The sequence below is a fragment of the Fundulus heteroclitus genome, unplaced genomic scaffold (genome assembly GCF_011125445.2).
Source record: "Fundulus heteroclitus isolate FHET01 unplaced genomic scaffold, MU-UCD_Fhet_4.1 scaffold_101, whole genome shotgun sequence".
Classification (NCBI taxonomy): Eukaryota; Metazoa; Chordata; class Actinopteri; order Cyprinodontiformes; family Fundulidae; genus Fundulus; species Fundulus heteroclitus.
Genome location: NW_023396477.1, coordinates 546,983 through 563,954, shown reverse-complemented (window position 1 = coordinate 563,954; position 16,972 = coordinate 546,983). Strand labels below are relative to the sequence as shown.

Below are 16,972 nucleotides of genomic sequence, written 5' to 3'. Positions count from 1 at the left end.
CTTAGTAAATGGATATGTGCCACAGGCTTTTAAAGTAGCTGTTATTAAACTTTTACTTAAGAAACCTTCTCTTGATCAAGATGAGTTAGTAAATTACAGACCTATATCTAATCTTCTTTTCTTATCTAAAATTCTTGAGAAAGTAGTTGCTAATCAACTATGTGAATATTTATAAAGTAATGACCTACTTGAGGAGTTTCAGTCAGGCTTCAGAGCTCATCATAGCACTGAAACAGCTCTGGTCAAGGTCACCAATGATATTCTCATTGCCTCAGATAATGGACTTGTGTCTGTACTTATCCTGCTAGATCTCAGTGCTGCATTTGACACAGTTGATCACAATATTCTCCTACAAAGACTTGAGCATACTGTAGGGATTAAGGGGAAAGCATTAGGCTATGCCAAAACCAGCCTTGTTTTGTTTTTCTCAGCTGTTGCAGGAAACTGACTCCAGACACCCTGGAGCGGCCTGCAGCCGGCATAAGACCCATTATCCCAAGCTGAGAGCAAAGTCTCAGCAAGGCCAGAGCCATATAGTAGCCTTCGCCTTAACCCTGCTTCAACTGCTCTCAACTGGACATCCAAAGTGAACCGAACTGACACAGAGGCACCAACAGGTTTGGCAGAAAAATAAACAGGGAAAGTTAAATAGTTTATTTAGAATGGTTTACTTAATGTGTTTTCACCGTGTTTTGAAACACATGGAGCTTAAAGGGATAACTTCAACTACTTTTTTTGATGTAATTCGAGTGTGTCTTACGGTTATAACAAATGTTATCTCCATAAGGGTTTTAAACATTGATGGGATATTAATGTTTGTGTTATCCGGTCCACTCATTATGACCAGAGTAAAGTTGAAGTGTTTTAAAATTTGCGCTGTCAGTTAGCATAATGCTATTAGCTTCCGGGTAACATCCGCACTTCCCGCGACTACGGTTCGTTTCAAACAGAAGGTTTGTTTTGTTTCACTCCACCATTTTTCGATACTGCTACAAGTGTTATTACAGCATTGATATGGAGTATTGATGTCGATTTAATTGTGTTTTGTATAACTTTGGGATTAACCAATTTTAGCGACTGATCGCTACAGCAACCCTTAGCTTCCTGGAGGAAGATACTGATTTTACTGAGAAAATCATTCTTTAAACTGTTATTACATCAAATAATGTTATATTTAACTCATGATTTGCATTGTGAATGGGTTAAAACACATACCAAATATTCTGAATTAATAAAGCAAATTTAACATAATTCCATGTTCTTTAAGATGAACTTTGGTTGTTTAACTTAGGTCTGCAGTGAATAAGGATTCTCTGATTTATTCTGATGATGATGATCAACCAGTTTATTTGTCTTTTGTTTCTTTTGTGTGTACATAGTGTCTAAGCTTATTTTTTTTTTAATTCAGATAAACAGCATTCTATAGTGATGTATTTCTGGATGTTCATTTTATTTCTGTTAATAAATACTTGAACTTGCCTGTGCTCAAATCATTCTTTTCAACAAATCACACCTATCAGACAGAGTTATTTATTTAACATTAAATAACTTTAAATAACAGTGTGTAATAGCACAGCACATGTATTACTGAGTGTGAAGGGAAGCCTGTATGGTGTTCATAAATGTAAATATAGATAAGACTGACGAGAGAGGTAGGTACCTCAGGTTTGAATTAGTCAGTTACGTTGTGGTCACATCTACACATCTACATCTACTATGCGGATATGATTGGGCAACGCAAGGAACCAAGAGTGATTAAAGTCAACATGTCAATCTCACAGTAGCCACAGTGCAGTGCGGGTCAGGTAAAAGAGGCACTGCGGAAAATTCTGTAAGGTTTTGATTTTTTCCAGACACGGCAGCGGTCCCATGTCAAGCACTATGGAATTACATGAGCCAGACAGGAAGTCATGCTATGTTGTAGTACCTTCCAGTGTATTTCTATTATAAAGTAATTCTACAAACTTTGCATTTTCTCCCTTTTTTGCCTGTATGCATGTGTTCACTCAGAAATGTGAACATTACATCATAACTGGTGACACGGATGCAGGGGCGGATTAAGAAATTTTGGCACCCTGGGCCTGACATGGTCTTGGCCCCTCAACCCCCCCACTATGCAAGAAATACTGTATACTGTGAACAGACATGCACACTGTCCTGTACAGAAGAGTGCACATACTGCACACACACTATTAGGTATACCACACAGACACTGACAAGCACAGGTTTCACACAGACACAGGGGGAGGGGATAAATGGCCTAAAAATAAACATTTTGGAAAATGATTATGCCCACTTCAGTGATGGTGCATTGGGTCATTTGAGAGATATTATGTATTGGAAGTTGGTAGCTATCATGAAATAAACCCCCCACCCCACCCAAAAAACTAAATCGGACATGATTTTTGCCCCCTTTTCCTCCCTTCTATCATTAAAAATAAAATAATATCTTAGGAAAACACTTTGGCATAATGGCACTCAATACTTGAGTGAGATTCTGTGATCCAAATTCGAGATAGAGCTTTTTGATAATGATAATTTGTCAGAGTAAGGTTGTGTAATCAAAATTTGAGAATGAGCTTTGTCAATCAATCAAGAATATTTGCATTAAGTTCTGTGATCAAAATTCAGAAACAACCTTTAATAATTGATAAAGAATATGCGAGTGAGGTTGTGTGATCCATCCAATTTGAGAATTAGCTTTGATAATAATGATTGAGAGCCTCTGGCCCTCTGTGGATCATGGCCGCGGGGCCAATTTTGCCTGGCCCCTTGGGGCCTCTGTGGGTCGTGGCCGCGGGGCCAAGTTGGCCTGGCCCCTTGGGGCCTCTGACCCTCTATGGATCGGGGCCAAGTTGGCCTGACCCCTTGGGGCCTCTGACCCTCTATGGATCGGGGCCAAGTTGGCCTGACCCCTTGGGGCCTCTTACCCTCTATGGATCGTGGCCGCGGGGCCAAGTTGACCTGGCCCCCTGGGGCCTCTGACCCTCTATGGATCGTGGCCGCGGGGCCAAGTTGACCTGGCCCCCTGGGGCCTCTGACCCTCTATGGATCGTGGCCGCGGGGCCAAGTTGACCTGGCCCCCTGGGGCCTCTGACCCTCTATGGATCGTGGCCGCGGGGCCAAGTTGACCTGGCCCCCTGGGGCCTCTGACCCTCTATGGATCATGGCCGCGGGGCCAAGTTGGCCTGACCCCTTAGGACCTCAGGCCCTCTGTGGGTCGTGGCCGTGGGGCCAAGTTGACCTGGCCCCTTGGGGCCTCTTACCCTCTATGGATCATGGCCGCGGGGCCAAGTTGGCCTGGCCACTTGGGGCCTAAGATTATTATTTTTGCAAAAGTAGTTTTGCTTGGGACGCGGCTGCGGGGCCAAGTTGGCCTGGCCCCTTGGGGCCTCTGGCCCCCTGGGCCTGGGCCCGGTAGGCCCGGTCATTAATCCACCTATGCACGGATGCATGCAGGACCCACTGTCATGCATGTGTTAGGTGTTTCCCTGCCTCCACACACCTGATCTAAACAAATGGGTAAATAACTCAGCAGCTGGCCTCTGTTTCATTAGGAACAATGCGAGAGGGGGTTTATGGATAACCAGTAACTGAATCAGGACCGTTCCCGCATCCGTAGTAGAAGTAAGCTCACTGTTACTATTTCAACATAATGTAAAGGTCATTCCATTATTCGAATCATAAAGTTTACTACAGTTACAACTATAGCTTTACGTGCTGTAGGGGTTCATCATGTCTTGGAGACCAGCAGTATGTAGTGACACAGGTTACAGCTTAATTATCAGCAGTAAAAGCACTTGGTACAGGTTAGTCAGGAAAAACGGACAAAACTGCAGAACTTATTCTCAGTCTCACTCTCCCTCTTGTCTTACTGCCAGATTTGGCCAGAGTCACCTCCACAACCCACAGCATGTGTGAAAGTCAGTGTGCATGCTGGCCAGTGACAGACAGAAAGATGAGAAGAAAAAGCTGTCTCAAGGCTATGTTTCACTCGCAAGTTGGGCCGTAGCCCCGGTCTGTGCGGACTGGGCACAAGCCTATAGAAGTGCTGTAGACATTTATACTTGACATGGATGCAAGTGCTGTATTCACCAAAATCACAGGGGGCAGTACTCAACATCACAAGTGGAATTGCAGTAAACAAGAAAAGAAACAGTTGATGTCACACACACAAAATGACTGCATGCAATATTGTAAACAATCATGGGGAATAGTTGTTGTGCTTTGTTACGATTGGCATTGTAAGTTTTTATGTAAATGTAAGTGTGCAGGTTCCAGTTGCTTCTGCTTTGGTTTGTTCTTCATCCCCACCCTATCATTTAGCAGATGATAATTTGAGGGAGAACACTGGTTGCATGCCTATGGCTCGCTTGCGAAATTCACAAGTGTTGGGAAATTTGGAATCTTTCCTATCTCATTTGTCACAGCCTGCCCAAAAAGATATCATTGACCTGATTGATGCTAACTTGTTGCTTTTCTCAGACCATCCACACCAAACATTCATGCTGTGCCATGATATTGAGGTGGAGGTTGAGAAGCCAATTAAACAACATGCCTATAGGGTAAATCCAACAAAGCGTGTTTTAATACAACAAGAAGTAGCTTATCTGGTTGAGCAGGGTTTAGCCGTACCCAGTAACAGTGCGTGGAGCTCGCCCTGTATTCTTGTCCCGAAACCAGATAACACGGCTAGGTTTTGTACTGATTATAGAAAGATTAATGCTGTCACCAAACCTGATTCTTTTCCACTTCCTAGAATGGAAGATTGTATTGATCGTGTCGGCTCCGCTAAATTTGTCACAAAGTTGGACCTGTTAAAAGGTTACTGGCAAGTTCCGTTAAAGTCAAGAGCTTCTGAAATTTCCGCTTTTGTCACTCCTGATAATTTCCTTCAATATACCGTTATGCCTTTTGGGTTGCGTAACGCACCTGCTACGTTCCAACGGTTAATGAAACAGGTATTGTTTGGAGTGAAAAACTGTGAAGCATATTTGGATGATGTAGTCATTTATTCTGGTACTTGGTCAGAACACCTAGACACTCTTTCAGAGGTGTTCGGTTTGTTTTTGTGATGCTTCACTTACCTTGAACCTGTCAAAATGCGAGTTTGGGAAAGCTACAATTACGTATTTAGGAAAGGAGGTTGGTCAAGGACAGGTGCGCCCTATTGCTGCTAAAGTGCAAGCAATAATTGATTTCCCTGTTCCGCAGAACAAAAGAGATTTGCGGCAATTTTTGGGAATGTGTGGCTTTTATCGCGGGTTTTGTAAAAAAATTTCAGATGTGGTTAGTCCACTGACTGAACTCGTTAGTCCGCTGAAGTCTTTTGTTTGGTATTCGTCTTGTCAGGTTGCGTTTGAGTCTGCCAAAGCATTGCTGTGCAGTGCACCAGTGCTGCCTGCACCTAATTTTGAGCGTCCTTTTAAACTTGACGTTGATGCAAGTTTGTGTGGTGTTGGAGCTGTGCTTCTACAAGAGGATGAGGAAGGCATAGAGCATCCTGTCTGCTACTTCTCAAAAGAGTTTAATAAACATCAGGTTCATTACAGCACAATTGAGAAGGAAGCTCTGGCTTTGTTGTTGGCTTTACAGCACTTCAAAGTGTATATCGGTTCTGGTGCACAACCCGTACAGGTATTCACTGACCATAACCCACTTGTGTTCATCTCCCAGATGCGAAACTCCAACCATCGGCTGATGCGCTGGTCTCTGCTGCTGCAAGACTTTAACTTGCAGATTAATTATAAAAAGGGGAAGGATAACGTTCTAGCTGATGCTTTGTCTAGGAGTTTTAACTAAAGTGAATTAAACACTCAAAGGTGTGTTTAATTTTTGTGAATGGAGGTGTTACGATTGGCATTGTAAGTTTTTATGTAAATGTAAGTGAGCAGGTTCCAGTTGCTGATTGGTTCCAGGACGGTGACGACGTGACATCCCATTGGTGCCTTCCTGGAAGTAACAACAATAAAAGACTGCTGATGTGGACTTCCTGGGTCCGTCCTCCACTCTTCCCAACCAGCCACACCTTTAGCACTCTGTTCTGGAGCTTGTAGGAGTGAGCTGCCGTTTCTGTTACTTAAGTTTTCTCCTGTTTTCTTAGTTAGGGAGGTAAGGTGACTGTCATTTGTTTACTTATGTTGCAGTAGGTAAGTTGGTTTATTTTATTTTTTTAGACAGTTGCCTTTTGTTTGTTATTTTCGGCACATAGCTCTCTCTGAAGTTGTTTGCTCCATTAGTGTTACTTTAAAACTATTTTCCTTTTTGTAAATAAACTACTTTCTAACCATATACAACTTTGTTTTTGTGAGCTGCTTGGGATGGGAAGAGGATGGATCAACTCTTTAATATGTTATGGTCTGGCCAACCCTAGACAGGTCGTAACTGCTTACAGCAGCTATAAACAGGAAATAACGAAGGATTAAATGGAGAATAGAGCCTGTCTATAAAGCTCAATAGGGATATTTTTTTTAATGAAAGGTTTGATAGAAAAATCAACTTTTGCTTTACTAAATACAAGCTGATGGCTTTACCGTGGGTTGTTGTTTTAGACTAGATTTATCCAATCCAAAAAAAACGTTTCCAATGTGCTGTACATAACAAAAAACTAAAACAGACACAGAGGACCACACAACTAAGTGGTGTTAAAGGCCAAAGAATAAAAGTGAGTCTTAAGACGAGACTTAAAACATTCCACTGTGCAGGGCTGTTCTTATATGGAGGGGCAAAGTATTCCAAAGTCTGATGCCAACTACAGAAAAGGCTCTGTCCCCTCTGGTTTTACGCCTCGTCTTAGGCACTATTAGCTGAAGATGGCCCTCAGACCTCAGAGCACGTGCCGGAGAGTAAATTTGGAGAAGGTCGATGATGTATTGAGGAGCCATCCCATTTAAGGCTCTAAACACAAACAATAAAATCTTAAAATCAATTCTAAAACGAACAGGGAGGCAATGCAGAGACGCAATAATTGGTGTAATGTGTTGATGTTTTCTGGTCCCAGGTAAAAAACAAACCACAGTGTTTTGGATAAACTGTAGACGGGAGAGAACTCGTTGGCTAATGCCTGAATAAAGTGCATTGCAGTAGTCCAGACGGCTATAAATAAGAGTGTAAAACCTGCTCAAATGCGTTCACAAATACCTCTTGAAAAAATACAACCTGTAGTTTAACTTTTTCCTTGTTAAATGCTTAACAAAATGACAGTCTCATTGAAAATGCAGAATGCAAGAAAAGAATACTTGAAGTAGGTTAAGTTAAGCTTTCAATAAAATGATTAAAAGGGGGGAAATGTTAGAATGTGAATGTAATCATTTTATTTCTATCAAGTTACAGGTATTTAGTTTGTTTAAGAGTTTGCTTTCAGGAAGGTTCTGTTGTATTTAACCTTAGACAGGGAGAACAAATGGTTCTCCCAGAGAAGGCCGTAACAAAGCTTGCTCCCATGTTTGTTTTCCACCCACATGCTGTAAATTCCTGAATCCTTCTGACCCAACCCTCCTGACCCCCTCTTTGATGTGTGGCAATAAAGACAAGAGGACAGAAATGACCCGACGCAGACGATCCTAAACTTTCAGGGAGTGCAGTTCTCCGTTTGGGTATCCTCTGTTCTTTTCTATAGAACAGTCTAAAACTTGTGTTGTGTGCTTTTCGTTCTAGAATAAAAGGGGTTATATTTAATAACCCTAACAGTCTTCACCCAAACCTTGTCTTCCCGCCAGAGAGACTATTGCTATAGTAAGTGAGCCTAAAAAACAAGTGATGTCTATTTTAGAATTGTGTAATTACTGAAGAGCTTGGATTCAACATTATGTAGAGAAAACTTAGCTTTCTTAAATCTTATTCATGACACACTGATGGTCATGTCAGAGACAATCCAGTGGACCTCAGAAGCAGAGCAGCAAATCACAGAGCTAAAAGTAAAACTTATCTCAGCAACTGTCTTAGCTCTAGTTTTACGACTTCTGTGTTGTTTACAGCCCCGTGGTGATAAGCTCAAACCTGTAGCAGCAGCGCTACCCCCATGTATGTTAGCAGTTTGAGCAACTACCATGGCTGTAGGAAGTTCAGCTGAAGTGGTCTGGTTTCATTCAACCACTAGACCCCCATGTAGTAGATGTATTACAATTTGGTCTTTCTGATATTTGCCTAGAGCAAAAAACAGAGCAAATCATTGTTCTAGAAGTGTTGTTAATTAGACAAACAGCGGCAACTGTAGAAAAACAAATGTGGGTAAAAAATGGAGCAACAATGAATCAGAAGGATTCTATAGTTTGTGACAAAGCAGTTCTCCCTAAAAGCTTATTCCAAGCAGCAGCTATTTTGAGCCATGGGCAATTGCCATGTCTCAAAAAGGGAGGGATAACTATAATACAGCAACATACAGATAACCTTAAAGAAACACACTGTGCCACAAAGTGCAGAACTTGTGAAAAGGACAAATGGTACATTTAAATCCAGGCTTAAAAAGTGCATGGAAGAAACAAAGAGGCCATGGCCAGAATGTCTGGACCTAGTAAAACTGTACATGAGAATAACTCCAACGAGCAGTGGTTTGACTCCATTTGAAATAATATATGGCAGACCATATAAATTACCGCTGTTCACAATACAGACGCCACCTAAGGAGGAAGGAAAAACTCTAGCAGACTATATGAGAGAAATGATGCAGTTTAAAAAAGTGTCCAATGCAAATTTACTTCCAGGAGAACTTTTGTCTCCACAGGATCCACAAGCAGTGAGACCAGGAGACTGGGTGTTAACTGGGTGAGCCAAAGGTGGGAAGGACCATCTCAAGTGCTCCTGACCACGCCAACAGCTGTGAAGATCGCTGACAGACCTTCCTGGATTCACCTCAGCCACTGTAAGTTACAGAGACTGTTAAATACCTAAAAGGTTGGAACAATGGGGAAGTCCGATTACAAAGAGGTTTGGTTTTTAAGGACCACTCGTCTCAACGTCGGTGAAGAAATCAACTGATCCCTGTTCTTTAGAGTCCTGGGTAAAATTAACATCTCTGCTAACCTAGCAAAAATGGGGTTCCCATTGAGATGGGGCTTCTTTTGCATTGTGGCTGTGCGTGCATTATCTGTTTCAGTCCAGATCCGCTGAGTGAGAGAGGAAAGAGGTTCATCCACTCCGCTGCCATGAAGATTTGGCTGGGTAATATCCCAAACCACTACGATGACAACCTATGGGAAACGTATGCAAGAACTGTTTTCGAGCTGCATAACAAGACTGATTGCTACGTGTGTTCTGTCATGCCTAAATCTACCAAGCAGCCGACCTTGTACATAACTCCCATGAACACCTCACAGGCTAAAACAGGCTAAAACTACGTCTGCCCGCCAGAGTTTTCTATGTCTGCCTGACAGAGTTCCCTTCGTCTATGCCTGCCTGCCCGCCTGCAAGTACTCTCTCTGCTGTGCTGCCGGCTTTACCTCCAACCCCAAGAGCTCCTGGAACTCATTTTGCTGTGCTGTCAGCTCTGCCTCTACCCCAGCGCTCTCCCACCTGCTCTGGAGGTGTCCTGGTTCCTCAGCGCAGCACCTGCAGTCCAGTCCTCCAGCTCCTGCCTCTATCCTCCACCTGCTCCATCCCGGTAACAGACTCTGGTTGTCATCCTCCACAACTCAACTCTTTCAATAAACCTCCAGAAACTAAGCTAACTGTGTGGTTGTGTTCGGGTTCATCAGAACAAATCCCAAAAACAATAATTTAGCATAAAAATGGTATGCTATACCATATGTAGTAAAAATCTCTTTGAGAGGGAGAAGGTATAGCACAAACAATATTGGTCCCAGGATAGAACTCTGAGGGACTCCACAATAAAGGGGGGGGGGCAGACAATGATGTGGAGTCTCCCAGCCTGACAGATAAAGAACTCTCTGACAGGTAGGACCTAAACCACTGCAGAGCAGTCCCCCTGACACCCACTCAGTGCCCCAGTCAGTCCAAAAGAACTGTGTGGTCAACTGTGTCAAAAGCAGCAATAAGATCTAAAAGCACTAAAATGGCTGAACTGCCAGAATCAGTTGTTAAAAACAAGTCATAACTGTGAAATTTTTTGTACCCTGACTGAAAAGGATAAAAGCAGTAATTTTCAATTGACCGTAGAGGGACTCATAGTAAAAGCTGATATATTTGCCCTGATAGTACCCACATTTTTGATAAAAGATTTAAGGAATTTACTACAAGTTTCTATTGTCATTTCCAGTGAAGTGGATGGAATAGCATTAAAAGCAGAATCAATCATTTTAACGAGAATGCGAGACTTGCTGAGATTATTTAAGATTAAATCAGAAAAATACTTGTTTTTTCAACCCTAACCACTCTCTGATACTTTTTCCTAACCTGATTCTCGCCAGATGTATGTCGCTCCGCCTAGCTTCACTCACATCCATCTGGGACATCTCCCATAGAAAGTGATTTCTCCAACCAATTTTATTGTCTAGCCAATCAGGACGCAGGGCTGGAGTTTCATAGATGTGACGTAGTGGAGAAGCGACCGTGAGACTGTTTTGATAGCAATGGCGGCTCGCATCGAGGAAGCAAGTGTTAGCATTGATGCTGCTATTTCTTCCGTGTTGTCCAATCTACCTAATATTGTTTCATTAAAAGAACATCAGAGAACGCCTCTGAAGGCTATTGTTGGTGGAAACCATGTTTTCACCAACATCGTTTCCACAATGTTGGTGGAAACATCGTTGGTGGCAGACGCGTCGCCCGTGGCGGACGCAGTTAGTGCGAACCATATTAGGAGGCCTTTAGTCCTCAACGCGGTCGGCCCGGGATCGACTCCGACCCGTGGCGCTTTGCCGCCTGTCCCCCCCCCCTCTTCCTGTCGGCTCACTGTCAATAAAACGCGTGCCACTAGAGCCGCAAAGACATTTAAAAAAAAAAAGAAAGTTTTGTTTTTTCCTGCGTCGCTCTCATCAGCGTCACGGGTTAGCTTCGGTGTGAGTGGTTGAAATAGCACGTCAATAAAGATGACAGACAAGTGGCTTATCCAATCATATGCAAGGATTTTTGATAAGGCCCAGCCTTCAATAAAGGCCATTCCTATGGAGATGTCCCAGATGGATGAGTGGAGCTAGGCGGAGCGACATACATCTGGCTAGAGTCAGGTTAGCTTTCTTTAAGAATCTGGTTCGAGACCTCCAGACAGTCTTTCTTCCACTTTCGCTCCACCTTCCCACAGTCGTGCTGAGCTGCCTGCGTATTGTCGTTGAGCCATCGATCCTGCTTTGGCTTGGGACGCATGACTTTACAGGGAGCAACAATGTCCAATACCCTGGAGCATGTTGAAATAAAATAGTTCATCAAATGCTCTGTGCCAAATGCAGCAGAATTTAACAGATTCTGTGCTGTTGCTGAAAAAAGGTGAGAAAAAGAAGTATCAGCGTCAGGTTTTATAAGCCAACCTTGATGCACTACCAGCATTTTCATGTCAACAGCCAAATTAAGATCAAACATGACTGGGGTGTGGTCTGTGAACACTGCATCTTCAACAATAACATTTACATTTTTAATAGGAAAGCCATAAGTTAAAACAATGTCCAAACTGTGACCATGAATATGTGTACTGCAAGTGACATGTTGTGTCAAATTAAAAGATCTAAAAGCTCTCTGGCCATGGGTTTTGACAGGCAGCAGACGTGAATATTAAAATTTACCAACAATTAAAAAGTTGTCATAGTGTGGCAACATAAAGGTTTGAAAAATCATCAATAAAGTCTTTGTTGTATTTCGGCGATCTGTAAACAACAGCACATAGTACTGAGGCAGTCCGTCGCAGCTCAAAGCAGCTTAGTTCAAAAGATGAAAAAGACCGTTCCGATATCACTTTGTGATACAGACAGTTCCTTAGAACAACCGCTATACCTCCGCCTCCACCAGTGGTTCTTGCTGTTGTACAGTTCAGAGGTTCTGAGCACACGGCTCTTGAGATCCGGAAAGAAGGGCGACAAGGGCGCAGCCCGCAGAGATCTTCTCACTGTCCATTAATGGGCACTAACCAAGCGCCCCCTGGAGCCAGAAAGCGTTGGGAAATAAAACAGCTAAAACAATCCCTGTAATCTAGAGGGAGAGAGGTGGCCCACACTACGTTAGGAGAAAAAGCCAGCAAGGCTTTCAACTTTACCAGTCGGCCTGCTCACCGTCCACGCCGTTTGCACTTTTTGGGCAGGGGCTCATTTAACTCAGGTAGATCAGTTAGGAAAAAAGATTTTGATCTGTTCGCATCGGAAATGACACACGATGAACTCCAGGCGATTATACACCAACAGTGAGTCAATAGTCCTTGTGACAGATGTTAAAATTAACATAATACAAAGAAAAATCAGGAGAGTCAAACGGCGACAGAGACACACCGACGCCATCTTGGTTTATTTTTATGCTGCGAGTGATGGAACAGAATTCAAAATCCTTGTTTGAACCCACAAAGTTGGCCAATAAACTCTCCCTTGAAAGTATGCAAGTAATATGTGAATGCTTTTTTCAATTACTGAATAAACAGTAACAACATAGCATTTAATAAAGTTGTGCCATTTGATGTCAGTACAGGCAAACTTGATTGGCAAAGGATCCTATGAATTCCCCCATTTTGAGTGAAACTTGCGTGCGCCGTCCGCACCGTGTTACAAAGATTCGGAGGCGCACCACCTCATGCCCATGCACCCTGTTCAATGCGTTGAGTATAATCCTATCACGATGCGTCAATACTAATTAGTGATAGCAGGTCTTCCTCTGCTATGACCCTACTAGTAACATATATTAGATATGATTGTTTAGAAAATCTCTGCATATCAAAATCTCGATATATCATAATAAATCCAGTGACATGGTTGCACTACAGTGTTAAAATGTTAGTTGCTGTAGTTTGTACTGTTTGTTCAAGCAGTGAGATAGAAAGTAGGTTATTGCATCAAAAACGTGACATCAGTTTAAAAAAGCATCAATGTAGCAAAAAACAACCCTAAAAGCTTTTTGCAGATGGTAAAAATTGATTAAAGCCTACCTTAATAATGTCTTCAGGCGTCCTCTCCACCTCTTTCAACCGCTTCAGGACTATTTCTTCATTGAATGAGATATTGAGCTCTTTCTGTTCCAAGGCCTCAATCTCTTTTTCTATTCTGTGTGGGAGTAACATACTTTGTTAATAAACGAACAAGGCCACCACACACACTCAGATGAAGGACAAAGTATAAATCTATGCCTAAAACTAATTGCAAGAGCATAAACCACAGGAAATATGATTGTCTTTGCAACAAACCTAAACACTGTGTACTGTAGCATCAGGCTGCCGTCAGATGAGATCACTTTAGTTTGCCTTTTGCTCTCCAGGATACTACAGACAATCAGTTTTTAATTTCAGTTTATGGGGGATGTTTTGTTATAGCCCCACACAACTTAGGGCCTGTTCTTCAAAGATTCCAAAAAGGGACAGCTAAATTTTGCGGGCAGAAAATAAACTGTGTGAGCAATAAGTGGGTGTGTTGCAGGGGATCTTCAAAGATTGCATCTGCAATGGATAAGATGTGCAAAACAGATCTGGTCTGCCTCATTTAAATTAGTAAATTGCATCTACTGCTGGCAGTGAGCTGCTGTAAAAGAAAGATAAAGATCAAATCCTTCACAAAATCTCTCCAGACACCCAGGATGCACAAAACCATTTCTAATGATTGGTGAACTTCTGCTAATAAACTTTTTATTAGAGACAACATTTAGTTATTATTAAAAAATAAAGAAAAACTCTTGTTTTGTCTGCAGAGGTTCTGCAAAACAGAAGAAAAAATATTTTATGTCTGAGTTTGTTAAAAAAAATTTAAAGCTGGGAAATCAGATTTATCCCTGTTTATCTTTATTCTTCAGCTTGATGTATTAGTGACGATGGTCATGTCAAATGCAACATCCCAGTTAACATCCCTGTTAACTGAAAACCTTCCTCTGGTCGTTGGAGTTAATAACTATTTAATATATAATATAAATAGATCTGTCCATGGTTTATTGACCACTAGACATAGGCTCCAGTTCCCCCAACCTTGCATGAATAAGCGGGGATATAAATAATAGATGGATAGGACTATTGTTTATAGTGCAATTTAAGTGTCTCAAAATGCTACAAACAAAAGTAAAAAAACAAAAAAGTAAAAAATAAAAGTTACATTTAAAAGATTACATACAGTCATGGACAACATTGTTGGCAACTCTCTGTTAATCAAAGAAATTCCCACAATAGTCTCTGAAATAACTTGAAACTGACAAAAATTATAATGAATAAAAATGTCATGAAAATTAACCAATAAAAATCAGTCATTGTGTTTTGGAATTGTGGTTCAACAGAATCATTCTAAAAAACTCATGAAACAGGCCTGTACAAAAATGGTGGTACCTGTAAGTTGATATTTTGCGGTGCGAGCTTTTGAGGCTATTGCTGCAGTCAAACATGTAACTGTCAATGGCACCAGTGCACCTGTCTGCAGGCAGTCGGGCCCACTCCTCGTGAACAAACGGCTTCAATTGTCTCAGATTTGAAGGGTGCCTTTTCCAGATCCCGTGTTTCAACTCCTATAGATGCTCAATAAGATTTAGATCAGCGCTCATAGAAGGGCATTTCAGATTAGTTGTATGGCCATTCTTGGTCGGTTCTAGCTGTGTAACTTGAGTCACTCTGCTGTTTCCCGACCAGGGCAAGGCAAACAGGCATAAATCCACAGATGAAAACTGGTCACAACAGGCAGGCAAACAAGGAATGCTGGATCTTCTACGAAGGCTTTCAAGGATCTGACACTTACACACTGGGAGAGTCAGGTATATATGTGACATCTCACAGCAAAAGTAGGAACAAGTCAGCATAGCACAAACTCAGAAAAGTGTGATTTTCGTTTTATTGCAAAATATGTTTGTTGAAGTTATGAAAAAACACCTCATTGCTTTAAATAACTGTTTTAAAGGTTTAAAAATTGTAAACTTTGTGTTTATGTTTTCAGCTTAAAATGCCCCTGACCGATATCTGCATGTTGGCTCCACGCAGGCCTTTGTTATGTGGTCCGCCAAAAAGCTCTGTAGTTGAAGAGAACAGATGGCTACTTATGCAGCTACTTAACTCTGTTTGAAAGAGAAATTGAGTTTCTGTGACTGATGAAGAAGATGGACCGAGCTGAACAGATCTCCAAGAGCGGAACTGTGGCTTCCTCAGTGCTCCACTGTGGGATACATGTTGACCAGGACGCCGATGTGGGACTCGATTCTGTATAAGGACAAATCAGCGTAAATAATACAGTCTGCGGATAGAGAGTATTCCTAGTTTCCAGCTGAGGTTAACTGAAGATGATGAAGAAAGCTTTGGACTTGCGGCAGGGAAGTGAGCATTAACATTAACATATGCATTGCGCAAAAACCTTAACGACTGCTGTGAAGCGGTCCTCTGTGAGAGAACATGTTCACGAGTAGCTTATAGATTCTTTATCAGGATAGATCAGCGTAAATAATAGCGTCTGCGGATAGAGAGCATTCCTAGTTTCCAGCTGAGGTTAACTGAAGATGAGGAAGAAGAAGAAAGTTTTGGACTCACAGTGCATTTGTGTACTTGATTGGGATAGATCTGAAGCACAAACTTTCTCCTGAGGATGAATTAATTATTTAGCCGCAGAAAGAGAACAGCAGAACATAGCACTGATCGGACATTGGGTGAGTTTGAGAAGTAAAAAGAAACTATAATGATGCATCATACTGAAGTTAAAGCCGTGTATCATTCAACCTTCCGTTTTTAATATCCAAACATAATTTAAGCGGAAGATTATTTTGTTAAGTGTTAATGTAACACAAGTAATAAAAAATATATACATTTCTTGTGTTTCAACCGTATGCGTAGCTAAATAGGACGAAAAACGTAATGTATAGGTGTGAACATCTCTATTCACACCTGCATAGTCAGCAGACACGCACATCACCAAGCCCTTTGAGCTAGAAATGCAGAATCTCCTCTGTTGTATTGATTGCTGCTAAACCTGGATGATTGCTCCATTTGATTATCTTGTATTGTAATGGCAATGTTAGCTTAACAAGTTACCACAAAACACTTTTTGAAAACTTCCTTTTTTTAAAAACTGAACAATTAAAAAGTAACAATACCATTGTGCATGATGCAACTTGCAGACAAATTTTTTTTTTACTAATTTTGTAAATGACTGTTGTCATGAAATGAAACTGTTTAAGTGTTTTTACTTAGTTTTTGTTTGCATATGTGTGCATGTGTTACCGTTACATTTGGTTTAGTAATTCTTTAGACAGTTGAACATGTCTGTTCTATGCACAGATCTAACACAAATATTAAAATGCAGAGCTGTAAATTATCTTTACTTGAACAAAATTGTGCTGTGAGTTGATCTGGAGCCTCTATTGACAGTCGTTGAAGGGGAGGTAGGTGTTGCTGCAAGGTTTGCAAAGTAATTCAAATCAACAGCTTTTGTTAACATCCCTGGCTGGGGGTGATTCTAAAGAAACTTTGAGCATGATCATTACAGTTTCACAGTGGGCACAGTGTTCTTTTTATAGGAGTGCTTTAGTATTCTGAACATTGAGTTGATGTGCCTTGCCAAAAAGTGCCCATCCAGTAGACCATTCAGCATTCCGAGCCTGCCTTGCTGTGTTTGACTTTTGATCGTATTTTTGATTTCTGCTTGCTGCCTTGCCCTTGTCCGACTCTCCTGTGGTTCTCAGTTTCTGGACATAGACCCTTGCCTGTTGCCTGTATCTGCCTCTCAGCCCAGCCAAACTTTACTTCTTTCTGTTGGATAACTTTGGGTTCTTGGACATGGAATGGGACTCTGGATACAGCTGGATTTCCCCAATTGTGCCTCTGTCTATCCCCGCCTGACCCCTTCTGGAGGGACATTACACATTGGATTCAGTGCCAGTTATGGATCCAATTAAGGTTAGTGGCTACTTTGAAGTACTTACCTCTCTCCTGTAC

At 41.7% G+C, this 16,972-nt stretch overlaps 1 protein-coding gene across 1 annotated transcript in view; it reads right to left on the bottom strand.

Moving 5' to 3' along the window:
- Positions 1 to 16,972, bottom strand: part of LOC105922450 (palmdelphin-like) — a gene marked incomplete at its 3' end in the record, with an annotated part of 61,892 nt that overhangs the window by 23,377 nt on the left and 21,543 nt on the right. The window contains exon 5 of the mRNA XM_036128598.1: positions 13,016 to 13,130. Within this exon, the coding sequence (XP_035984491.1) occupies positions 13,016 to 13,130 (115 nt within the window). The remainder of the gene's footprint in view (positions 1 to 13,015; positions 13,131 to 16,972) is intronic.